General features: G+C 44.4%; 1 protein-coding gene across 6 annotated transcripts in view; it reads right to left on the bottom strand.

Annotated features, from left to right (window-relative positions):
* Positions 1-26,356, bottom strand: part of fbrsl1 (fibrosin-like 1) — a 254,489-nt gene that overhangs the window by 23,127 nt on the left and 205,006 nt on the right. For all 6 annotated transcript variants that reach the window (XM_068604520.1, XM_068604518.1, XM_068604521.1 and 3 more), the window contains exon 6: positions 10,713-10,761. In XM_068604520.1, coding sequence (XP_068460621.1) covers positions 10,713-10,761 — 49 coding nt within the window. The remainder of the gene's footprint in view (positions 1-10,712; positions 10,762-26,356) is intronic.

Raw genomic sequence — 26,356 nt, 5'->3', positions numbered from 1 at the left:
ATCCCAGCATGCCAGAGGAATTGCATTGGGACAAACAAATACATATAAATGCCCCCACCCCTTCACACACAAATATATATACACATATATATATATATTCAAATATCAAAAAGAGTGATACATGCTCATCATAATCCAGGTCCAGTCTAACACATTTTTGTTCACTACTATAAAAAACAGCAAATTTTTCACAAGCTATAACGAGCAAACAAAAAATACTGAAATATTTTGACTGCACTACTTCATACTAAGTAACATATTGTACAGTATCTTGACATCATCTTGGGAGTATGTGAAAGTTCCCCCACAGGGAGGGTAAATGAAAAAGGGTAAGATCTAAGTGGAGTATTTGTCCAAAGATAGTACCCCAGTGTGCATTAAAGTGCTTGGGATTAAGTTTCACATATCTGCGGGCCTCAGGGAAACACACTGTCCAGTATAGACACACTGATGTAATGAATGCCTCTTCTATAGGAAGATCCTGCTGCTGAGCTGCTCCTGGGGTGCTATTGGGTAATTAGGCTTACAGATGGAGACCAAGCAGCTGTTGAAGACAAGACTAGAGCTGCCATTTTCCCCTGCTAATGGCCACATGCCAAAAGACCTGCATTTCTTATGAGCGACACTTCTTTTTTTCTGCAACAAACCGAGCTTGCGCTATTTGAAAGTAGACTTTGTGCATTCTAAATTGTTGTTATTTTACATGTCACGGCTGATGACACACTTCAAGGACTGAGATGGATATGTTTGAAACAGCTCTCATACAGAGCTTTGTCACACGCACATGGACACGCACACACACACACACACACACACTAAATACCTCCTCAAAATCTCTAGCCTCTCTCCCCCAACCACCATGTTCTCCACCATGGCAGGAAAAGAGTGACAATTGGAGGGTATATCAGGTTTCTCCAAGAATTGCTGTCCTTCCTTACGCCCCATTCATCATTCTTGATTAGAGCGAGAGAACATGTCAGAGAAGGAGGAATAAAGTGACCCGGGCTGGGGGAGAAAGAGGTTCGTTAACAAGGCAGGGGAGAAGGAGTAGCAGGCAGGGAGTTTTGTCGGGTAAACTAGGAGTCAGGGCTTGGATCCTGCTCTGTGGGGCTGCTGCTAACCTAACTACCGTCTCTAAGTCCTAGCCACACATACAGAAAGAAGTAGGATACTGGGTCTAGCCTCCACGAGCCGTAGTGGAGAAGGAACATGAACAACAGCCTACACATTTTCAGGGCTGCTTTGAAATGCCTGCATTTCACTGTGGCGTTTCGACTGCGGCAAGTGAAGAATTGATTTGTTTGGTGTGTGAAGGTGTCGTGTCAGTTTGGGGAAATGTGTGAATGTGAGGATATCTGTGAGGAGAGGCTGCACAGTGAAACAGGAGCGAAATTGGACTCAGCAACGAGCCAAATCGCTTGTGAGATGAAACAGACTACACCAGGAAAAAACAAAAACAAGACAACACAAGGCCCTAGAAGTGTCGAGCAAGGCAGCCTGGCACACAAGCAAAAAAACTTTTTCTTTCTGCGTGACATATTTCAGACTGCAGATGACAAAACAACACTGAAAGAGTTAGAGGAATCAAAATCAAACAGCCAAGTGTGTCTGACTGTTTCATAAATCCGTGTCGAAGCGTAGGCTCCACACCACATCAAACCCTGTAAATTCTCCTGAAAGCCTCCTCTCTCCCTTCAGTGGCCAGCGCTTAGATTATTGTGTGCAGCTAAAAGGTAAGTGCTGGGAGTGTCACACTTGAGAGTGTGTTTTAAGCACCATAAAGTATCAAGACCCAGATGGCTCATCCTCCCTGAAATACATGTCCACTCTACCTTGGCTCCAGTGGCACCTGCTACCCGGATTAGTGTAGTGCTACGCCAACCCAGCACACTAATACAGTGTGCCACAGCTGACAAGGAGCCCAGGCCACTTCAGTATTTGCTTTGCACTTAACAGTTGATGAGTCATTACCTGTATTATTAGTGATAGCCGTCTATAAATATTTTCCATAAACACAGGGAGCCATGAATTTGATGTAATTTGTCAGTGTTAGCTTTCAACAGATGTGATCTTTTGAAGATATCACTGCTGATAGTTTTGGACTGATCCAGAAAAAGACTAATTTTGTTATGCTACGCAATAAGTTTGAATATTTAGTCCTTGAGTCAATAAAGCCCAACTAAATATTTTACAAACAAAAAAAAGGATATTTTAGAACACTAAAACAGACCCCATTCCTTGTAGGATTAGTGATTGATACATAACCAAAATGCCTTAATTTAGGTTATGGTCTTTCTCGAAAAACAACGCGCACCGTCCAAATAAGAGCTACAATACAAAAACAAAAATTCTAACAAAAGGGCAATAACACGAAGACCATATATCAGTTAGTGTAGCTCGGGCCAATACTGCCAATATTGCTATTTATACACCTCTCCATAGGTCATCTGAAATTGGAGCAATGTCTCTCGTTTCCTCCCAAAGTAAACAGCGGTGAATTTCCAATCCTGCTGCTCACCCCTCAATGCAGCAAGACAAACCCAACAGCCAAGGAGGTCGGGGCTCATGCTCTGCTGAATGGGATTTTACAGCCAGTCAGAGGCCATTAGGGGCCCCGCCACCAGGGCCCAGCACAGGGAATTCACCGGTAGCCAAAAACAACAGCCAAACAGATGACCGCTTGAATATTGGAGGGGGCAACACTGTGCATATTCTTTTTTTAAATCTTCCCTCAAATGGCCAAAACGCAGCCCCTGTGTCTCAGCAAATTACCACCTGAGTGTTAACAAACACTGGGACCATTAATGGCACTTGTGCCCAGTGAAATTCAGAACAAAACACAAGCCCTTTCTCAGCAGTGTGTCAAGTTACCGCTTTCAACATGTGAATACTGAACAAATACATAGACCACACATCTGGAAATACTTGGAAAATACTTTTATATGGCAGTCTGATACGTCTGTTTGATTTTGGGTCCACCTCCATTTCCCCTTTCCGAAGAATCCTCCCTGACACATTCTTATAATACATGGATGTCCTTGTCCGTCATGGAATCTGAAGCGTTTTACATCCGTTCTGTTCCTGGCGATGGTTTCCCCATCTTTACAAGCCTGTGTGAAACGCTTCCCAAAATGTCCAATCCATTACAAGCATGTTTGTAATATCCATCTAGGCTGACAACTATCCCCTCGCCAGTGATTGTACATTATCCAAGCGTCGTGTTTGGCCACAATCGCCTACCATCTGGCTCTGTCAATGCGCGTTACAGCCTCATCTGCAAACAACATTGGCTCTGTACCGCTCAACACAGACGAGCTTAAAACGCACATAGCAGGGAACCGGGATCTTCAAACAAATGCAGGGTGGGGGAAAAACCCACTCTCGCTGGCAGAAAGACTCAAGCTTGGAATAAAGGATTAAAAACAAGAAAACCTTCAAGTGATCACAGGCGACACGCTTTACATTCCAGGCCTGACAGTAGTGATAAGACGCTGGTCATGTATTATTCCAAGTAAACAATAAGAATGGCTTCCACACTGCAGCTGGCTGCATTGGAGGAGGAGAGGGAGGGGATTAAGATTAGACAGAAGATGTGATGAGAGCTACTGCTCTCTAGAGTTACCCTTTCTAAATTCTTCCCTTTATCCTTTCTAAAGGAAAAAACAAACAGAGAGCCAGCATCCATTTTAGCCAATGGTGCTTCCCTGCCAAGATGGGAGTCAACCTGTGTTTTACATGTTGGTTAGCTAACTGCGGGGGCTGCAGCTTATCTGCCAAAAAGCTTTTCCCTAGTTAGGGAGCCTCTGATTTCCTCACTCACTGGTGAAGCATCAGCTCCCATCACACAGCTAAGACCTTGGTTTATAATGGAGCTGTTGGTAAACTAGACCACAGTAGCTGCTAAGAGGGGTTAGTTCAGCAAGCAATTTGGCTGCCAATGGGTTTACTTTGATTAAAATGTTAATTTATTGAATTATGTTTTCTCCACAATGCTTTGCCCATTGAGGATAGCCAAAAAACTAATATCTTAACCTTTTGTCTTAATGCCAGTGATCCTGTAACCTGATTTCAACATTGAAAATTCCTCTTTTCAATTGTTGACTGAACAAATAGAAATGTCAACTGAGGTGTAAGTGTTACCTCCGGGTCAAAGCGACAGTATATATTCACATGTGCTTCTTTCTATCATGGTGTGCAACGCTGCTGATGTTGTGACAGGTGAGAGGAATCATGTGCATGGAAAGGCCAAGATGGCAGTAAGCTGGCATTCTATCATTTAACCTTAACTGAAGAGACAGCGCTGAAAAGCCTCAACAGATCATTGGCCTCTGTTGTGTATCGGATGGCTTTGAGGCAGCACAGTACTGCTCAGTATTGAAGTGATTCAATATATTCACTTTGACTTAATCATATACACTGTGAAGCTCTCTGTATACCAACCTGTAGTAAGATAGAAAGCACAGTTCAGAGATGTCACACCCCAGTCATTATACACTGAAGCTGTATAGGAGCCAAAATGCTGGTCATGCCCCGGACAACTTATCCTAAAACTCCCTCATGGCCTGTAGTGATTCTGTAATTGCTCCCTCTCGACAGCTAAAGCTGAATCCATATTCAGTCAATGAACACAGAGTCACACAATGAAGCCTAATCACACAGCCTTCAATGTGACTCCCATTTTCTGTCACAATAGCTGATCACCACCCACGGGCTCGCTGACAGATGACAGGCACCGATAGGACTGACTGACGGGTGTCAAACGTTCTGACATGTAATGGCGAACACAGACAAGAAAGACATTGACTATTCAGCAGAGTTTTTGTTTCGTGATTAAAGCTCAATCTGCAGTGACCCAATACTCTAAACAGGGGCTAAGTTAATATTTCATGCACACTGGGCTTTCGGCACAGAGCAGTTGCTTTTCTAATGGATATAATAGTGCTCTACAGGGGCCAATGAGTGCACCCAGGGATAGCATGACATATCAGCACTGATTTTACAAGCCAGCTAATTGCAGTGCATAGAAAAATCAGGAGTGTCTTTGAAAACAAGCGGCTTGTAAGAGCCGGTGCAGTTTGACATCACATCCTAAATCATATAAAACCAAACAATTCCCTTCAGTCAGCTTTTCAAGGTGCCATGGATTGTGGGTAATGTGGCTTGCTCCATCTGACTGCCTGCCACTCTGAGCTACATAAATAGTACATGACATTGTAATCGTAATTTTAAAACGCTATAAATATTGAAGAATTAAAATAATTTATGGAACACCGCAGTGTAAATGTATGTGTGTGAGTGTATATGTGTGTGTGTGTGGAAGTGTTTTGTCTCCTTTCGCTCCTCTCTCGCAGTGGAAGCTGAAACGATGGGCAGCGGCGGTGCAAGCTGGGAATTCTGTAATTGCTTTTTCTATCCCTGAAGCAGGCCTTCCTGCTTTAAATCAAAAAAGGCAATCTCTGTCAGTAATGGCTCAATTAATAATTAAACACGTGTCTTATCTCCGCCAAGCTCCCCCTATTTATTTTCATCTTTCCGACAGGGATGGCTGCACAAACAGCATTAGCACTATCAATAAAGGGAGCATTAATATCAGCCCCTTTCTCCCAAAACAAATCACCCAGCTCATAAACTGTCCTATGTCTGTGAGAAGTAATAACCCAGAGATTAATAAAGAAACAAGTCATATTTTTTGGTTTTCTCCAATTTTTCACAAGTATTTTCTCTCCCTGAACTGAGAGTGTTAGCTAACCCATCTGCTCTCTGTATTCTACGAGGAGTTTTGACCATTTTAATATTCAAATCAAATATGGGGAACACACAAGCTGCTGTTCGAGCTCAGTAACAAGTGAGGTGGTGTTAGAGGAAAGACGGTTTAGTTTATGCATAAAACTACCAACCTCCAGCTCTCTTTTGCACATTATGTAACTGTAAATTACGAGCCCAAACCTCAAAAACACCATAGTTTGATCATAAGTGTTATGTCAATACAGGAACATTGGTCTTCTTGATAAAGAAAGTATGTCCTGCGAGCTGCCTGGATTTAGTCAAACAAATCACTGTTGGAACTGGAGGCGAGCTTCACCAGGCTTAGATTCCACAGCAGTGATGCCTACTTTCAATAAGAGCTTTTGCTAATCTGGCTGTGGGAAGCCCTTACAGCCCTTGTGTTTTTCCATCAACATGTCTACACTCCAGTCATATAGCTTGCCCGCTAGCCAGTCAGCCAGACACATTCTCCATCTACCTCCACTCAATCCTGATTCAACGGCGGCGAAAAGCTGATTAGTTGGTCAGAGGGTCAACCTCCATTCATTATTTAATGGGTGAGAGGCTGCACAGAGTCAGGCCGGCTGCCGAGGTTAGTGATACATCACACTGACCTGGCCAAAGGAGAGCTGCCCAGTCGAATACAAACATGCTCTCTCATTTACTCCACCCTGGCTGAGATGCCCTCAATCCCCTCTGCCCCTGACCTTGCCGCTCCTTTTCAAATCACCATCCTTCCCCCAATCTCTAGCGTTCAGAATCCAGCAGGTGGGACTGTTTCATTTTCCTGTAAGCTTGTACTGCAGGAGCAGGCCTGCAGCTATGGCTGGCCCAGGTAACTAAGAGGAGGAGGTGGCCATTGCTATTTTATTGACATGCAGCAAATAGTAGTGGGAGAACAAAGGCCACTCAGCACCTATTGAGAGAGCAGGCCTGCAGACAGGGTGGTTGATTAGCGATTCGACACGGGGACCCTGGACTGTGTAGCACATAATGAGAGCTTAGGGAGCAAGCCATGAGCCGATGGGGGAAGGAGGTACGACGGAGGCGGGGTTGGGATAGGAGAGGGGAGAGGCGGGCTTCAACCATAAGGAATTGATTTCCTACAATAGAAGATTGATATATGAGTAAAATGGCTGCAAAGGAGAAAAAAAAACGAGGGTATGGGCAGATCCTAAATCCTTAAGCTACAGCATTGGTAATGTGTTTATATATAAACAGTTAGAGGATAAGCCCTAAATCCACTGCCAAGCTAAATGGTTTATGCATCTTTTTTGTTTGTTTACTTCTGTGTCAATTAGGCAAATTGGTCCAACATCCCTGACGAGCAAGAGATCTAAAGTGAGTGGATTTTGCATTCATGTCCAAAAGCTTCTATCTCCCTGAACACCACACTAACCTCGTCTTCACCTTTCATGTGGCCTCAGAGAGATGTTAACAGAGTCAGATGTGCATGATGGCAGTTGTGTGTGTGCTTTTTTCCCTCTTCTTCGTCTGCACGCTCTCTCCTTCCTTTGTTCCTCTGGTCTAATCCAGTATGTGTGGGCCGGTAAGTTTAATGGAAACAATTTATTAAGTCCGGCTTAAAATGCCATCTGCAGCTAAGCCTCCCAAAGCCGCTAAGCTCCTGGTTTCGCCCCGGAGCTTGCTGTGTTCACGCTTACTGTAATGCTCTGTTTAAAATGAGCACAACGGGTCAAAATTAATCAGGATTACAAGGGCACAAATCCACTTCAGAAATGGGTTTTCTACCAATCTTGCTCCTGCTATCCCAAGATGCCCCAGGTTTGTCTGATGGACCGCACACCTCACAGGTTTACCCTCACACCATAGCAGGTAGCACCAAGCTAGCACAGCAGAACCTTATCAGGTACAAGGGGGCAGGAAAGCCACAGATACAACATTCAACATAGTCACAGAAGATTCCAAAGTGTTCTTCTCAGATATTTCTAGCTGCTGACAGCTAGGCGATAAATCCCCACCACTTCCACAGGCACAGCATTGTGAAATGTTACAAGAAGGCCGACCAGGGAAGTGTTTATCTGTGCTCTGTGGAGGTGCCCTGGACATGCTCAGCAGCTACATTTAGCTTCTCATTCGCCTTCAAGCAAGTGATAACAGTAAACTCTGCGCTGCAATTCAATAAGAGTAGCCATGAGTGGAGCACAAGTCTTCATAGCGCTTTTACTTAAACATGCCATCCTCCAAGAAATCAATATTTGCAGGAGGTTTAAGATGGGAAATAAACAAAAACCAATAACTGTTAGATAATACTTGCCTTTTGCTGTACCTTCCTACCTCTAAACCACCAACACAGACAGACATTCTGCAGAACGTGTCCTAGCTCTTGGGCAACAACATTCAAAGAGAACGGCACAGTGTGTGCTGTGTTATTACAGATTACATTTGCTTGTTTTATCTGTACTGTTAGCTTTGCGAAGGGGAGATGACGAAAAGTAAATATGAGAGAAAGAAGGCAATGGTGTCTGGGTTTTGCCCAAAACCATGTTCTGTGTGCATAATTACAGTGCTCTGCCTTCGCTGATTACTATGTTGGTCTTTCCTCTCCTCTATTAACCCTGAACCGTTTCATTAACATGACAGACTGTGGGCCAGTGTGCAATTTAGAGTTAACCTCAACTGTTTGTACCCGTAACTGCTCACAAAAATAAAGTTCAGAAAGGAGCGCAATGTTGAAAGGCAAGGAAGAGTTAAATGAAATAACACTCATTACCTAGAGAAATGTACAAGCCAAACATCATAACAGCATTATATATTTATGTGTGCCATGATTTGTGTGTGTGCGTGCATCTGTGAGTGTCTCCAAGCCAACAGCTCAACAGGCCTGGTGATCAGAGGAAAGCTGGCTTTTCATTGGTCCCACAGGACCATGAGCGAGACCGGTAATGGGACACATACGCCGCATTCTAAACCAGAGGAAAACAGCCTGTGGGCTGCTTTGTATCACACACACACACACACACACACACGCACACACACACACACACACACACACACACACACACACACACACACACACACACACACACACACACACACACACACACACACACACACACACACACAACCCAGTTTAGGCCAAAAACACTGTCCTAGAATCCATTATAGCTCAAAACAACATTAGATTGAGCGAAAAGCGCCGGCTGGGGGCAGCTCTGCCATTGTAGCGTGATAACATCGTCACCAAATCACTTCATCAAACTGTTTATTTATTTTCTGCCTCACCCTTTCTTAGCCCTAATTCTAATCTGGTGCTCTTCTTCCACATTACCCAAACAGGATCTGGTTGATCTGTGTGACAATCAGGAGAGACTCCTGAGAGACTGATTGGATTGTAGGGATGTAATTCCAGAGTCCTAATCCTCAGCCTCGTGTGCACATTAGCAAGATCTACAGAGCCCTCCGTTTGCCAGCTGACATGGATGGGGTGTTTGAGTGTGTGCAGAAGACAATAGCTGTGTATGTGACTGTACTAGCGGTTCTTCACAGCAGAGTTTACATGCGGCCATGTTCTGTACGGGCATGCAGGGAAAATAAGTCAACATGCTGACAGCCGCAGTAGTCCAGCAGCCTGGTGGAGAATAGATGGTTTTGGATGCGGCCTAGTTGTTTTCTAAACCATGCAAGTCTGGAAGTCATTGTCATTGTGAACGCTGGTTTCACGAGGCTGACGCTGGTCACAGGTCATTTACATCACACGGGCGACAGGGCTGGTTTCTCTCCTTCTTGTCAGCCATGCTTTTCCACTTAGCAGTCTAAACTATTGTGCTACACCAGACAACACCTTCATATGCTATTTAGAGGAAATGTAGCTTTCACACTGGATGTTATGATGTGGATATGAATAAAATGGAGGTAAAAAAGACTTATTTTGTTGTTACCAAAAGGCTGGAGGTGTATTTATGCTCTTCCTTTGTATTTAACAAGGACCAATATTCCTGTGCTAATAATTTATAATATATCCATAATTAGTGTAAAAAGTGCTACATTTACCTGAGGTAATGTTCAACACATTTTCAACAAATATTGAACAAATATAGAAAACAGTAAGCAAGTTTGAAATAGGTCTCTGTGACATCCCAGTTTACACCCACACACTTTATGTGTATTATGATGACATTTTTAAGGCAAGTCGATCTATTTTTCCAGTCTGTCCTCCCAAACCCTCCTCATATAGCCACTGTTCTGCACTTCCACCTTCTCCACCCTCTGCCTGTGTTAATGGCCCTGCTTTCTGGTTCCTGCCCTGGGGGGACATGGTCTGCATGCTGCTATCTGTCACAAGTAGACTGATCGCTCTTCTCCTCCCTTCCCCGCCTCCCTCCATCCACAACTTGACACCTTTCCACCTGCTCTGACCTGGCTAGCATCATTGCATTTGGAGGTGCAGATATTATATACCCACATGATATGTACACCAACACATGTATGTAAATCATGAGAGATCATGTATGAACATAGAAATGCTAAATCTTTATAATCTATACATGTGCACTTGTTAAAACATAGCACAGAGTTTGTGTTGTCTGGGGGGCTGACAAAGCTTGTTCTCTCTCTTTCCTCTGGCATCTATTATGGTCCAGGCCTGCTGTCAGAGAGCTTGTATTGCCTGAGGGAAGTTCCCATTTGTGGGAGCATGTGGCAGGGAGGCTCTAAATCCCCTCTAATGAACCAATATGTAGGAGGGCTAAGCCTTTGGCGGGGTCGTCCAGCAAACACCACTCTGTGCTCAGGCAAAAATGTATGCATATGTAGTCACCAGACCTTGTTTATGTCTGCTGACATTTAAATTTGAATGGGAGCTGCAGGATTAGAGCGGAGGAGATTTGGACTCATTGGCAAAACCCCATTTGTTGTTATAAGTATGAATGAGGCAGAACAGGATAGACCGAAAGGGGAATAGAGAAAACAGAGCTGGCTCTTACCTTTGGGTGTGGTGGGGGAAAACAGCTTCTCCGATCCTACATCAGACACCTGGAACAACAAGGAGGGAGACCTTAAGTGGATTTGTCAATCCAATAATTTAAAAAAAACTTGACTCGTAAATATCATTATAATTCATCAAAAGTAATGCATGCACTGACATACATTTCGTCTGTCTGGTAAAAAGCCAATTCAGCCACAAATGTGGCCACTAGTGCCTGGAGGAAAAGTCCAGCTGCCACTACAGCATCATACAGTCAATTAAAGTACTTCAATCAGCCAATGAGAAGAGCTCCCTCTCTACCTGATGGTCCCTGTCTGGCTTTTTCCTGTCAAGGCAACATTAGGTGGCACTGTTGTGCCACCTGAAAACCTTTAAAGAAATGCTGTCAAAGACAGAGGAAGTCAGTAAGGTGGCTATGCAGCATCAGAGCACAAAGGCTCCTACACACACACTGCTGCTTAGAAATCTTTTTTTTTTTCCCAGCGATATCTTTGAATGGAATCTCATGAATAGAATGTGGTCATAATCTCAAAGCAAAATCCTTATTTTACAATTTTAGTATTAAAGACAATATTTGCCCATAATGGAAGTAAACAGATGATAGGTAAACAACATGATCATTTGTAGGGTCAAAAACAATTGTTACTCATTTGGGAAAGCTGGTTGTAAAAATTAAGGTTGAGACACTTGAGGGAGAAAAGCGTCTCACTAGGAAGTGATAGTGGAGCCTTTTAGACTAAACACTGCTTGGCATTTTCCTCTTTGCTTTATATGGATATGTCGATTCTGGCAAGCGCCACCTAAATCAAAACACACCATATATTTTACACATGTTCACTGGCCAGATGGGACATGTTTAAATGCTATGACGAAGCAGTAAATCCACACAAAACCTGGTATTGTGCAAAAATACCATAGTAAAAAATCAGTGCGCTTGGAAAATAATATTAACAAAGAAAACCGACCTCAGCCTCTAGTATCAGCCCATAGAGGGGTTTTGTTTAAAGCCAAGATTTCCCTTTGCTTTGCTTGCCTCTCATCTGGGTTCTGCACACTTAGAATAAGCTGCAAGAGCTGAACATATGTTCTGCCCAAAGGGCCCGAGTGTCCTTAACTGCCATGCTTGTGTTTTATGCGGCACAAAGGGAGCATATGTAAAGAATGAACAGTGAATCAGAGTGAGTGCAAGAGCGACAGAGACAAAAAGAGAAAGCAAATCATTTTGTAAACACAGATGGCTGTCCTTGGCATTCGTGTTAGTTCTTCACAAGTGTTTTGAGGACGTCCTCTTCTTTCCAAGACCTCCCAATTTATTCTTCACTGCCACTGTGTAACTTTTCTCCACCGCGTTTGTCTGATTCTCTCAACAATTTGCTTTAATCACAAAGCAGCCATATAAAATACAGATGAAAGCCATAATGGAAGATAATAAAGCAGGATGCAACAGTTGCGTCTACAAAAAAAAACATAAAAAAACGCCACAAACGGATCTGTTGATAACTAAGGAGCTATTCGCTACAACACAAGGGGTAAATAAATAATAGTAACAAATAACAATAACTAGTCAGTTGCTGATAGTATGTTTGTTCTCAGAGTCAGATAATTTAATTGATTTGAATCATGCAAACATTAGGTTTGATATTATTAGATTCTTTAAAAGCGTCATTTTTAACAATGAACGTCAGCCTTTGCTAGGGCGGTTGCTACAATCTCAGGTATGAGATTGAAACTATAATATATATTGTACAATTTGTAAACCAGCATGTTTAAGGAAGTTCAATTGCTTGATGCAAATGCAAGGTGTCAATAACACCTCTTTAGTAAGTGTGACATTTAATTGGAGGGCAAATACTCAGCTGAAAGGAGATGTTTCCTGTTTCCTCTTATAGTAGATGAGGCGAAAGATTAAAGAGGAAAGACAGAATGTTGTGCATTGCCCTCTTTCAGTCTCCCAGAACCGGGCGCCAGGCTGCAACACAGGCTCTTTGTTAGCTTTGGACGACATTAAACGCTCCAGTACCAAGCCTCAGCAGTGTAGCAGCACAACCTCAGCCTTGAATCATGGCCCCGGAGGCCCTGGAAGAAAAATATGGGCTCAGAATGAAATGAAGCTTGTCAAATGGACACGGGAGCTGGCTCAGGGACTTGCTTAGTGTGGCAAGAGGTCACAAAAGCAAAAAAATAAATGGTAGGTCATGCCATGACAACAGTTAAAACAATTGTTATGAACTGAGTGGTTATCCAGAGAGCAAAGCAGTCATAATGTTCCTGAGAAAGAGAACAGAAAATGCTGTGTTTAGCAAGTGCCAACACGACCTAGTTCTCCTTATTCCAATTCTGGCTATTTTGAGTGTGCAGTGAGCCATTTTATTTTCCTAACATATTCCAAGTAACATCAACAACCAATATTTAGGTTTTAAAGCTGTGTTTTGCACCTGCCAAGTCTGCATGAGTCAGTCGTACAATCCACAATTACAAGGCCGGCTTACGAAAGCACTTCTTAAAAAGGCATGTCAAAGCAGAGCCCTGATTTGGCTAGCTGTTGTTTTTGTAGAACTTTCTGGGTTTCGCTGGTCAAGTTGACATTTTTTCACGGGGCTGTGCTGCTTGCAGTCTGAGCTGCCTGCGGTTGCGGTGTGCAGAGGTCATGTATAACAAATTCTTCACACTCTCTTTGTTGAGGCAACCCTGACTGCCATAAAAAACAGACTGGGAAAGATGAGACAGAGGGAAAAATATATAAAAAGAAAAAGAGACAGACAAAGAAAAAAAGAGAGGAGCAAAGGCCAGGTTTTCCAAAGGAAACAGGGAAATTTAAACATTTAAAAAAATAATGGGGTAAATTCAAGCCACATTGCCTAGGAGCCAAAAGCCCTTGGAGCGGGCCGCAGGAAGCCTGACCTTTGAGGGGGCCGTCTGCTATCTGAGCCTGGGGCTTCAGGGGCCTGGCCTCCTCTCTAGAGGGCCGTCAGCAGGCCTCAGCTTTCTTTCCCTATTCTATTCATTAGCCATGCTTTATGATTCAGCTTCCTCTGAGCCACACAAGAGCTCCCTTAGGAAAGACTGCTGGAGAGAGGGAGAAAAAAGGGAGTGAGACAGAGGGAGGGGGGGAGCAAGAAGGAGGTCATAGGGCCCAACCGGGGCCCAGCTCTCAGCAGCTGTGAAATCCTTCCGTTTCCTCGGCAGGCGTAAAAAGAATGAGGGGGAGAAAGAAAAAGAAGGGAGGCCAGGGAGGGAGCTGGGCCAGTAAACCCACCATCAGAGTGCTAACTCCCTAAAGAGCCACATGCAGAACCATAATTCTCAGATTTAGTGAATGCCAAATTACAAATTACACTGCTGTTTGTTTTAAAAAGTCCCCAACTTCCCTGAACACCAATGACTTATTGGCTGCATAAATCTCTTGATAATAGCAGAGCCGCAGAGGGAGAGCAGAGAGGCAGAAACCTTTGCGAGCAATAAGTGAGACATTTACTGCGAGGCAAAATGCATTTGCTGTCACAGCAAAGAAGCGGGGGTGGGGTGAATGAACATTTTCCATGTACACATCACTTTTACTTAACAACACAGCAAGCTAATTAATTTAGAAAATCTGAGACAAGCTTAATTGCACTTTTTCTTTTTTGTGTTAAAATGCTTCCATGCTTAATATAAGCACAATGGGGCGACTGAGAGAGGCAGCAAGGGAGGGCGTTATAATCAACAGAATGACCTTCAGGCATAAATTTATGAAAGACATTGATCAGTTAAGGCTGTGATTTTACCGAGACAGGAAGGTCAGCAATTACCCAGATTCAATTAACCTCATTTAGTAAAGACTGCTGAGAGACCAATTCCTCTCCCCAGAACCCCCCACCCACCGAACCCCCTGCTTTATATCAAACGATCTCCAGGCCGTCCATCTCCCTTTGATCTGAGAGCTCCCATTGCATGCCTTGAATTCCTTGGAGCTGAGCAAATTATTTCCAAACAGGAAGAAATCTTGGAGCGAAAGGTTAGGTATACCCAGACCAAATAAAACCAAATTCCTAATATGTTCCCTCCCTATGCCAGCAAAGCAGGTAAAGTCCTTCCCCTCTCTGGCGCTATCACAACAGCTGTGGTGTGAAAACAAAGAAACCTTTAAGTAGGCTTTGTTGTGGGCTCATGCCTGCAAAGGCTTTAATTACAATTTAGTTCTGAGTCATTTGGCGCATGCTATGCTCTTGACAGATTATTGTAGGACAAGCGGTAAAGCGGCTAATCTCAACACTTGTAAACCACAAACCAAATATGAGTAAACCCATTTTCAGTATAACATTTCCCTCACTTAAACTCATACAAGATGTGCAACTCAATATCATGACTTATTTAATGGGCAGTGCAAAAGATGATCACACAACGATAAATACAGGCAGAGGAGAAACAACTTAACATAGCTAGAAGTATGTTGTCCTACGCTGTAATTATGGCTGATAGAGCATAGAAACAGACACAATACTTTGTTGTGCTTGCTAATAAGTCGGCCAAATGTTCTGGCAAGAACAAAGACGGTGGATGGGCCAATATTAAAGTACACAGCTCCTCAGTGCTGTATTAATGTGCAACATGGTATTAAAAGACTTATCAGGGAGCCTGAAAGAAAGGGTAACAGCAAAAAATAAAGAGAACGAGAGGGAGAAAAAGGGAAGTGGGCATCAGGGCACATGTTCTGGCATGGACGATCAGGCTGTCAAATACCCGAGCCAAACCTGTCTGTCCAAGTATTCACACTCAACACGCCACCCACCTACACGAACACACATGCACACACACGCTGTTAATTTACTTGCCTGCTTGGTGTTTCATTACTGTCAGCTTCCTTCTTCACTGCCCTTTCTTTCAATTTTCCATTCACTGTCACCTCAAGTTCTTAGTGCCCTTTCTTTTTAGGACTGTACTGGTACTTTTTTTTTTTGTTAAAGCAAAAATCGTATTGACCAAAGCTACAATCGGCGTCCTAAGGAAATAATTGAAAGATTCTAATGTGAAGTTCAGATTTTAAGTGATTAATTACGTTGGTTTTCTGTGTATAAAAAGGTCACGCAATGATCTTGAACACTGACAAAACAGAGCTTATCAGTACTGATATGGTAAAAACACCTATCAGTCAAACCCTAGCAGGGGCCTGGTTTTCTCTGCTCATGTGGGAGAAGTTTGGTGCTTTGATAAACACTTCCATCAGCACCCACTCAGGCCCCCCTCGCCCTTTCACCCCAGACACCCGCTAATGCTACTTTAACAATAGATACAGAATTAGATGTCGCACAGTGGGCCTACAGCTTCTGAGGTTTCAACAGGAGACACCAAATTAATTACTCCCACCCCCCTGCATTTGTCCTCACGCCGTTACAAAAACTTAATGACCTCCCGAGCGGTCGTTTATTATAAGCCGCAGCAGTGCTATGCATTCCCAGAGCAGGGAACAGGCACCATCTACCTTACCACCAATTCCCACTCGCTGCCGCCACCGCCTGCTTGTCAGAACAGGTGTGGGCCAGCAAGACTGCAAACCCCCAGCGTGCATGATGGGATATACAGCGTGAACGGAAAAGAGAGACGAAACCTCCCACGCAACTGTCAACCAACAGATACTCGTCTCAACTGGAGCATCATTAAGATGATAATGAATTCCATGGTGACCGTGTAAAAATGGAGTGGTCTCTCCTTGCACACACACAAAAAACACACAAACCTCACTTAGACCGAGTGCCATTTTCATAGGCACGTATGACACGCGTGTGTGTGTACGAAAGAGGGCCAGGGCTGACGACTCTTGCTCCCTCTCCCCTAGCAACAGACGTAGGGAAATGAATACCGAGAGAGGAGCAGGGGGGCTTGAGCTTTGTGTAAAATATTACCCCTCGTCTCGCTTACCGCACCCCACACCACCACTCCTCCTCCCTCCCTCCCTCTATTCCCTCCCCTGGCTGTGCAGCAGTTGCTAGCCCTTATCACGGCTGCCTGTCAGTTTAGTATACAAATTAGCAGTCTATCAGGGGAATGCAGGGGCCTGTTTCATCAGTAGGGAGAAGGGCAGAGGCATGCATTGCATTAAAGCCTCTCGCCGCTGCAGATAGAGAGGGTCACAAATCAACGCCTCAGCAGGCTCACAGCTAGCACTAACCAGATAAAAAGAAATGAAGGAAAAAGGACAAGGCATATTTCACAAGAGAGAATCCAGACCCGCTCAAACTCCCTGCAAAGGCCTGGGATTAAATATAGAGCAGGGCTGGTCGGGGGGTAAAAATATGGACGAGGTCACAAATCACAATTGCTGCCCCACAGATTACTGAGTAAAAAATAAGACAGGTATGGAATAATGAAATGTCCATGACAGAGGCAGGGGAACTGCTTTCAGTTGATTATTGACTAGAATTTGCAGAAAATTAGGGCTAGCTAATGCCCACTTTCTCCTGTGAAGTGAACCTGTGCATGTTAATACCAGCGGAGACAAAACGCCTGCGAAGGGCTCTCATTAAGTGGCATAATGCAATGAGGCACAGTCTAAATTGCTGCAATAAAAGCCGACAGACAAATCATCTCAACCATCGCAATCCATTTAACTCAATTAATGCAACACCAGATTCAAGCTCAGTGGTTTAATAGTGTGCGTGGCTCCTCTCCCTTGTCAGGCTTCGGGGAATAAGGGGGGCACCAGGAGAGGGAGTTAGTAGTATTCTTTTTAGGGTGAGATAAGGGTCAGTGTAGCACAGCCATTGTACTATTATTACGCCCTGTTTGAGACCATGGAAATGGGGAAGGAGAGAGAAAGACAGCAAGATAAAGGCAATGGGAGACGGAAAAACAAAAGCAGGAGATAGCAGTAGCTCTGTTTGGCACAACACAGCTGACTATGGAAAGGGCGTGGCCCCCTTCCCTTTTTAATGTCAAAATGTGTGCTAGCAGCGATAAGAACGGTAGGTAATCTCCCGGTGGAATCAGGGGGCTGTTCGTCATTACTCTCTGGCCCTGATATAGATCAGAGCTCCGGTGGCTCTCCAGGCTTCTTGGCAGCTGAGATGGCAGATAGCCCTTTAAGACACGACTCACTGCTCCCTGATTGGCTGGTCAACAGCCACAACCAAATCCCGGCTCCCTTGGGTCTGCTGTGAAGAGGCATGATAGGACGGGTCATGGAAACTCACTGTCCCCATATCCACATCATCCTTTTGTTGTAAAGCCTTTACCCCATTGTCAGTGTGGGTGGTGGGAAGTAAAAAAGCTTTTCTGGATGTTATTGTCTGAGAGGCAGGATAACAGGCAGGCAGATGATTTCAAAAAAAGCTTTCTCCAGAGCTCTCACAATACGGCACCGTTGTTGCTGTGGAGAGGATCCTGGAGATAATAATAATATTCCTAGTCAGAGCCATTCCTGCAGTAGAGCTGCCTTCTAACAGAGAGATACACATCATTCTGACTGGCCTGTCGTGACATAATCGCCCTGCGGAGAGCTGCAGGCAAGCTTGGTAGGCAAACCACCTCTCACTGCAGCTTGTTAAGAGAAAGGTGGCTTTAAGCAAAGCTCTATAGAAACTCCGATTGAACTTGTTTTTCACTCCATCTGAACAATGTCTAGGTGAGTCATGGCCCACCTCAGGCTACACAAGTTACATTATTCCTTTCTTCCTCTCTCTTCAGATTGTACTGCGCTTTTGACTTGGATGAATTTGCTAAAAGGGGGGAAAAAAACAAAACTCGGCAGGATCTTAAATAATGCAGCGATAAAAAAGCTGTGACCCTTTCCCTTGCCTCAACCCACACACAGTGAATTTCTTCTGCAGTGAAAGACAGCACACAAAGAGAAGAGAAGGCAGAGCTGGCACTACCAGGAAACGTGTGGTAGGCATTGGTTTGCTCCTCTGGGCACGGAGACCTTTAATGAGAGGAATAAATGTGCAGTAAGAGGCAGATCTCACCCAAAATATGCCAGTAATTTTCAGTAATATAAATCACCTCCCCTCTAACACAAATTATTATTGTTCCAACAACAGTGGGCAAGAAAACTCTGGGGGATCCACACACTAGCCTCCACACCAATCATGCTGCATCTAACAGCCTTCTTAAACCCTACACCGTACACACACTTGATGCCTGTGACCCCTGACCTTTCAGCTTTGCTCTCTGCTGAGCTTAGTTTAGCTGTGCGATGGGGGGTGTGAAGCTGTTGATGCTGGTTTAGTAACAGTATCTCTCTTAAACTACAACAGCAGCTGAAATGAGTTGAAGGGAATGCAGGAATTCATCTTGGCATCCTGCTCAACTGTCTGCTGCAACAGAGAAAGTCGGCGAGGCTATCGGGATCAATACAGCCACTTGTCCTGGAAAAGGAATGAAGGGGAAGTTGGGGAGGTGGCAAGTGGGGGAGTGGAAAACTGGAAATGGGGCAGAGAAATGTCCCATTGGTCTCACATTACCATCCTCCTGCCACTTTAAGCCACACTATCCACCCTGCTAGCACAAACAAACATGGTATGCACTATATAAAAGGAGCCTCAGACCTCCAAAGCCCCCAGGTCATGTTGGAAAGGGATGTGGCACGTTAAGTGGAATTTACTTTTGATGCAGACATCAGGACTCAGGTTTCTGGCAGCTTTAACCCAATCTACCCCCTGAGGCCTTACTGTAGCGTTAGACAGGACACCTAACGCCCAGGCTGCCACCTTTAGAAATACCTCCACCGCTCAGCTGCGCTTATAAAAAGGGGAGACTGGCAGTGGTGGTTGGGGGGGCACTGTTTTCAAGGTTCTGTTTACAACAGACCGACTTTCATTTCATTACCAAACACAGAGAGGTGAGATTGCTACTGCAAGGAGACATATTTTTTTTTGTAGTATTTGCTTCTTGCTATATATAAGTTGCTGTTGAGGTCTGTTCTGTTTAGTGTGTTGTGTTCTGAGGATACAGCACAAATGTAATATAGAATGTGGACCCCAGCAGCCCACAGTATGACCACTGCTTCATCACAGTTTCACTTTGAAGTTGTCTTTTCATTGACATCTTTATTTCTTTTTGCGACAGGGTTTTCACTCTAACCTGAGCGATATGCCCCCCAGCACACACATACCGATCTTTCATGACATGGCAGAGCGCTTAAGCGCTTCTGTCATCTGTCACTGACAGTCCAGATGTGGGACTTATTGTGGGGTGGGTGGGAGTGTATAAATAACCATGATGACATATCAGTGGGACATGCCGGGAGCTTTGCTCTGTAAAGGAGAAGGTGAGGGGGGTGCTGAGTTAACTTCGTACCTCTAGGGAGTCCAGCACAAGCTAGTTTAACGCCAACGCGACAACTGCAGAGACCTTGTGAGAGAGCTTATGGCTTTAGACTTCACACTTACTGTGTAACATCATTCTCACACACCACGCTGTGACCTGACCTTGACAACGGCCATGTTAGTGGTGGATTTCAATTACAATGGTCAGTCACTACTGAAACAGTATGGGACAGTCATTTATTGCACGCGATGGGCAGAATGATGACAGCCTGTGAATTACTTAGTGGAGGTCAGATATATTAGAACTCAGCTCATTATTAAGCACTCACAGCAAACTGCAGTTACAGTAATTACACAATAATACCATCGTGATGTGTAATTGTTTATTTTGTGAGCTTTTCTGCTTTTATGAGCCCTAGTGAACTCTGTGTAAACCCACCATCTGTTATCTCTGATAATAACATAACACCTGTGGAGGAATTTGATCTGGCAGCCATCTGAACACAAATCCCTGGACAGAAGAGAAGGGCAAGGTGAGCAGGATATATTTGATGCGTTTGTATTGCTTGAGCAGATTTATGAGCAATCAGTGCAGAAAGGCCCATTAAATGTTGTTGTCCATGTGAAGTATATGCAGAGCATCATTTGCTCTGGATTAAAATATAATGAAGCAAGTGAGTGCAACTTTGTCTTACATGCAACTCCTTAAATTATTTAAGTGGTAAGAAAAAACAACAGGCAAGAATATTCCCTGGAGCACTAATACCCTTTTCTAGGCTTGTTCATGATGGCAACAATGAATATCTTAGAGCTTGTTAAAAGCTTTGTTTTCTTTGGGAGCCTCTATGTATGAGTGGACTAAATGAGCAAAAAGGATGCCAAGTCCCATACAGAGGCCCTCTTTTTCACCTCCAGTATGTTGGCTCCTGTGACGTTATTGGAATGTGAGTACATAATGCACTGGATTGATTTTTTTTGGCAGTGTGGCAAGGTTAAACAGCTCGCGTCGCCTTAAACCAGTGTCATGTCAATGAAACAAACGTGACAATTTCCCTCTTAAACAACCTTTTAAAATACAGAGTTGTCTGCATTTTCAAAAGGACGCCTGCACTCAAGTCACTGATTGCTGAAGACACGTTGATAAGTGGTGGAATTAACAGTCCTATAATAATGATAATTTAATTCAGCACTTTTCAGACAAGAGATGGAGCTCAAAGTGCTTCACAAATATGGAACAAATTAAACATAAGACCATTACCAAAAATGAAAGTTAGTAAAAAAAAGAGGAATTATAATAATTACATTAATTGTAAGCCAAATTAAATAAATAGGTTTTCATCTATTGTTAAAAAATGTTAGAAACTTTTTTTTCCCTGAGATAATTCTACGACACGTCGTCTTTCCTTTAAAGTCATTTCAACATCTGCACGTCCAGAAACACTTGGCCAGGCTCAGGTGGCTCCTGTCTGTATTTGAATAAGAGATATGCAAACAGATGAAGTCAAGGCAGCAGCTTGTGTGCTCAAGGAGCCTTTTCTCACATTTGAGAGAATCCTTGGATTACTTGGTCCAGGCTGTAGGGCCTTTATACTGCATGCTATTCATCCAGCAGAGAAGGGGAAAAAGTGTGTTTGCATTTAATGTCTCTCAGTGGTAAAGATGTGTGTGGTTGGATAGTAGAGGCCAATGTAAACAGTCCCAAAAGAAAAAGGTGAACATTATAGCGAGCAGAACTAAGATGACCCGTCATGCTGGGTCTACCGGAGAAGCCCTGCGAGCATCTTTCCTTTACACGTTTTACTTGGTGGTTTAATCAAGTGTTGAAAGCTGTAAGTCTGAACATAGAAGGATGGGTGGTGTTAGCTAAAATCATGGCTTTTTTATGCTTTTGTAGATATTATTTACCACACTGATTGGAGCAGTCACTAAAGGCTCTAGAACCATTGCTTGTTACCAGTCTTGTTTACTGTTTCTACTGTTCATATTTCATTTTAAATATGCTCAGGTGCCTTGCTGCCCAGCTGACTGTGAACCTGTGTGGCATTCACCCTATGACACCCACCAACAAGTAATTGGAAACCTAGTTTTCTTTGTTGCACCCTTATAAGAGCTCTCTAAATACTCTGATTCCTGCCTAGGCCATCACCCACATTCAAGATAGACAGGACCCTGGCGGGATGCCATTGTGGTGGGTGGAAAATAACTTCTGGTACAGTGCCCTTGCACCTACCACAGATCAATACCTCCATGCACAATTATAGTAGCTGAAACAGATGTGCTTGCAGTCTTCAGCGCCCTACCAACACCAGCAACCACCATGAAACCCCCTGCTTCCCATCAAAGAAACTCATACAGGCATGCATGCTTGCACCCTACTCTATTCTACTTTCAGTCATTTTTTTAACCAGCATAGCAATGCCTCTAAAATACTGGGTCACAGTAGGAGCAGGCAGGTAGCAAGTGTGGGGCAATGTGGTGGTGATGGGCCAGTGGAAACACTCCTGTCTCCCTCTCCCTCCTGCTGGGAGAGACTTCAACCTGCTTCTCTGACAGTGATACTTGTTATGTCAGCTCAGCCCCCACTCTGTCACTAACAGGTGGCCTGTCCCTCACAGCTAAGTCATTTGCCTAGCACAGCAGTAGCCATGGGTAGTCCCAGCCAAGCTGCATTCAAGTTTCCAGCATTACATATCAGGCCAAAGAGAGAGAGGCAGTGGCAGAATGTAGAGGAGCGAGCCAGGGGGAGGGAAGGAAGGAAGAAAAACCTCCTCCGATCAAATAAATGCCACTGTAAGCACAAGTGACAAGTCTTGTTTGGGGTCGTCCCTGTTCAGGGCCTGAAAGGCCAGCACTGCCTCATCTCCTCAGCTATGTCTGCAAGCAACGTGGGTGGGTGTGAGGGGGAGGGCGAAATGTCTGATTGGTGCCATAGCCAAGAGTGAGAGCAGCCCAATTATATTTCCTATCCCTCAAGAGCCGGCCAGCCCCCTCTGGTAGAGCGAAGCCTCTGCCATCTCTCCTCTCCTCACCTCTCAAGACACTGCAGATAGATAAATAAATGACAGCCCCACTGGGGCTTGGCCCAGCTTCCCAGAATACATTGCAGAGGCTGGCTGCCTGCCTGTCCGTTTGCCTTCACCTGGCATTATTGCAGATAGACAATTTTCACATTATTATCGTTGCATCGTCTCCGTTGCCCTGTTCACTCGCCGAGTTGTGGTTGATGATAGCGGCAGAGGACCTGAGGAGATTGGGGGGAAATGTCTCTTGTCAAAGTCAGCATAGCCTAGCTTAGCAGAAATTTAACAAGTTCCCTGGGCTCTCTCCATTCACTCTCTGACGGAGCACGGAGCCAGGACATGGCCTGCTGACAGCCCTGGGCATGTCACTGTCACTTGATCGGCCAGAGGAGGAGGAGAGGCAACAGGGCTCAATCCTACAAGACTCACATTTAACTACACAGTTTCATATTGCTACTTTTCTCTCACCATAAAAAACCCTAATGTTTTAGAAATACAAATTTTTATCTAATATAACACCTAAATCGCTTACGGTCAAGTTCTTTCTTACTCTGCAAATCACTAACTTAGGCTGTAACTGTAAGATGCTTCCAGCTTGACAGAAAGCCATATATCCCAGGATGTCTATTCTTTTTTTGTGATGATCAGGTGGAAGCCAACAGAGAAATACTCAAGCTTAAACTGCATGTATACCAGCATTTCCCCTCCCCACACGCTCACCACTCCCTGACGGTTAAACCCAAAACCAGATGTTGCGGATCAGTGGGGATAAAAAAACAAGGGAAATAAAAGTGGAGGACAGAATGGCAAGCATTAACTATAATCAAAAAGAAACAAAAAAGGAGACCAGGATGCTTTAATTACTTCTCACATATAATTTGGTTTTGTGGGGGCAAACCAGGCACTGCCAAGAAAAGAAAGATGAAAAGCAACTTAAATTACATGTCGAAAAAGTACAGAGGCCTTTTACACACGGCCCATCTATTCTCCACAACTGGAGACAAGGCTGATGACTAGCTCCAAAAGCTGGCTGTAAATTGTCCATGGATACACAATTTGGACGCAGCCGTGCTAAATCTTGTTGTTCCACATGGCCATGACTTAAAGGAAGGGGTTGAAATACACTGACTGCAGATTAACAAAAGAAGTCTGAACTGTTTCTGTTTTAAAAAAAAATAAAGTTATCAGTGGAGCACACAGTTTGTAAGCATCCAAACTGTGGTGATAGTTTTCTGTTATTGTGCCTAAGTATCCATCCTCTAAAATTCCCCTTAAAAAATGTGATTTTAATAATTTGTCATGCAATTCTGCCAAGTGGCTGAGGATATGCGTTATGTTTGGCCACTGGAGAGAGCTTGGATGACGCCTGAGTGAGGTGCTCTATGAATCTACTTCATAGCTGTCCTCTGTTTGCAGAGTCTCTCTTGACTCGCTGGTGTTGCCACAGTGCTAAATTGCACAGCTGTTCCACAATCTGTGGCGGTGTTAATTACCCAAATGTGAGCGGCAGCTCGTCAGTTCCTCACTAACGAAGGGGCCTGCTTTCCAGCGAGGGTGCCGTATGTTTGGCATGTAGGCCCATTTCCACCCAACGCTCCCCAGGCTGTGCATGGACCACCCGACACATCCACATCCCGGAGAAGATGCATCTAATTAAAGCTCCCGACTCAAATCTGCTTACTAAGGGGGGAAAACACGCGGGCTGGATTAAAAGACGTAGAGAGGGGTGGAGTGGAATGGGATGGGGGGTTTTAATACACTACGAGTGAAAGGGCTTAGGAGGAAATATGGGAACTCTCAATAGTTAGATCCCAGGCAAGGCTGGAAGGAAATGCTGTGTGAATGTGAGCCGATCAGTCAGCGTTTGTCATTCTGATCCTTTAGCACTTTCAAAGCCCCGAGGCAGAGACAGACAAGCAGGTTGTTTTCTAGAAAAGTGGCTTCTTAACTCTTCTGGTTGGCCTCTCTTCCAAGGACACGTACATCAACTCTCAACCATTTACAACGTGGAGTGACAGAACTCAACAGCCTCTCCTGAACGCCGAAAACACTTAATGATCCGACTAAAACGGAATACGAATAATTATGTTCAACTTGCTGCATATAAAAATGTACATTTCATCCCTCTACAGTCTCAAATGATGACAGTACACGACAATGAAACCCTCTCCCGTCAGACACTGTAAACTGTTAATGCATCACATTGCACAGTACATCGCCCCACTTCTTGCGCGCAATGTTCAAAACAAAGGTGTTAAGAACTCCCGTCATGAATCATACTTGCTGGCTAAAAGCCTAGCTCCAGTGTACCACCCACCTCCAGTTATACATGAACAGCACAGCCTGAAGTAGCACTGGGAGAATACATAATGAATGCATGAAGCTAGGTGTCATGGGGGCTCGTATGGTGCACAAAACGATGGGGCAATTAGGCCCACACGACACCTCGGGATGGCGTGATGAAGGACTCCTGGGCTCGTCTCCTCCGCCTCTGTTCCTCTATCATTAAGGATTGAGCAGCCACATCTGGCTAATGGCACGCCTGGGGTTCCTGCTCAAACACTGTGCCACGCCGTGCACATTTAATTACGCCTCATAAAGGTAACAAAAGACACGACCTGCTCTCAGGGAGGCACAGTTTGCAAAATGTGAGGGGAGACGAAGAAGAGAGAGAGAGAAAGATAGAGAGAAACAAGGGAAAGGCGAGGAACTGGCCAGCTGCCAGAATTACAGGTTGACCTAGGTCGGCTGCTTCAAAAGAGGGAGAATTCACTCGAGTGTCTCAACCTCTCCTTGAGATCGGTCCCAATGAGCAGGCTGAGAGCAGGAGATGCTCGGTAGCTGGACTCAAAGGACCTTTAGTTGGTCTCCCATTCTTCTATTAGATCATGAACTGCACTAGGCACTGCTGTCAATGGCTAATTGCAGAAGGACTAGGGGGATTAAAGGGAGAGCGCTTTTGAAATATGTATGGGATTTAGCAGCTGTTTGAAGTGAAGAGGGACTTTTTTTGTCAGGAGGGACGTAGAAAACAACAATAACAACATCATAGGAGTGTGACTGTAACAGCGCTGTGGCCTAGTGCTGTGACCCACTCCCCTTCCACCCTGCCTCTGGGGCACTGTGTTGCTCAGCAGCTCCGGCAAAGAACTCAACACATTCAGGGCATGAAACACACATTACCCAGTGACTGAGTGGCTGGCTGACCTATGACTTCAGTTGTACCTGGAGGTATTCAAAAGACCTTGGATGGCTGCTTTGTGCAGCTCACAGTTGACATTTCAAGCTGAGAGAAAAAAAGATGAGAATAAAAAAGGAGCAGAGACACAAACCCCAGGTCTCCAAGTCAGTAGATGCCCACATTTAGGAAATAACTTCACATA

The sequence above is a fragment of the Clinocottus analis genome, unplaced genomic scaffold (assembly GCF_023055335.1).
Source record: "Clinocottus analis isolate CAN_PGR_092001 unplaced genomic scaffold, fCliAna1.0.p SCAF_7, whole genome shotgun sequence".
In the NCBI taxonomy this organism is placed as follows: domain Eukaryota; kingdom Metazoa; phylum Chordata; class Actinopteri; order Perciformes; family Cottidae; genus Clinocottus; species Clinocottus analis.
This window is presented reverse-complemented; position numbering and strand designations above follow the sequence as displayed.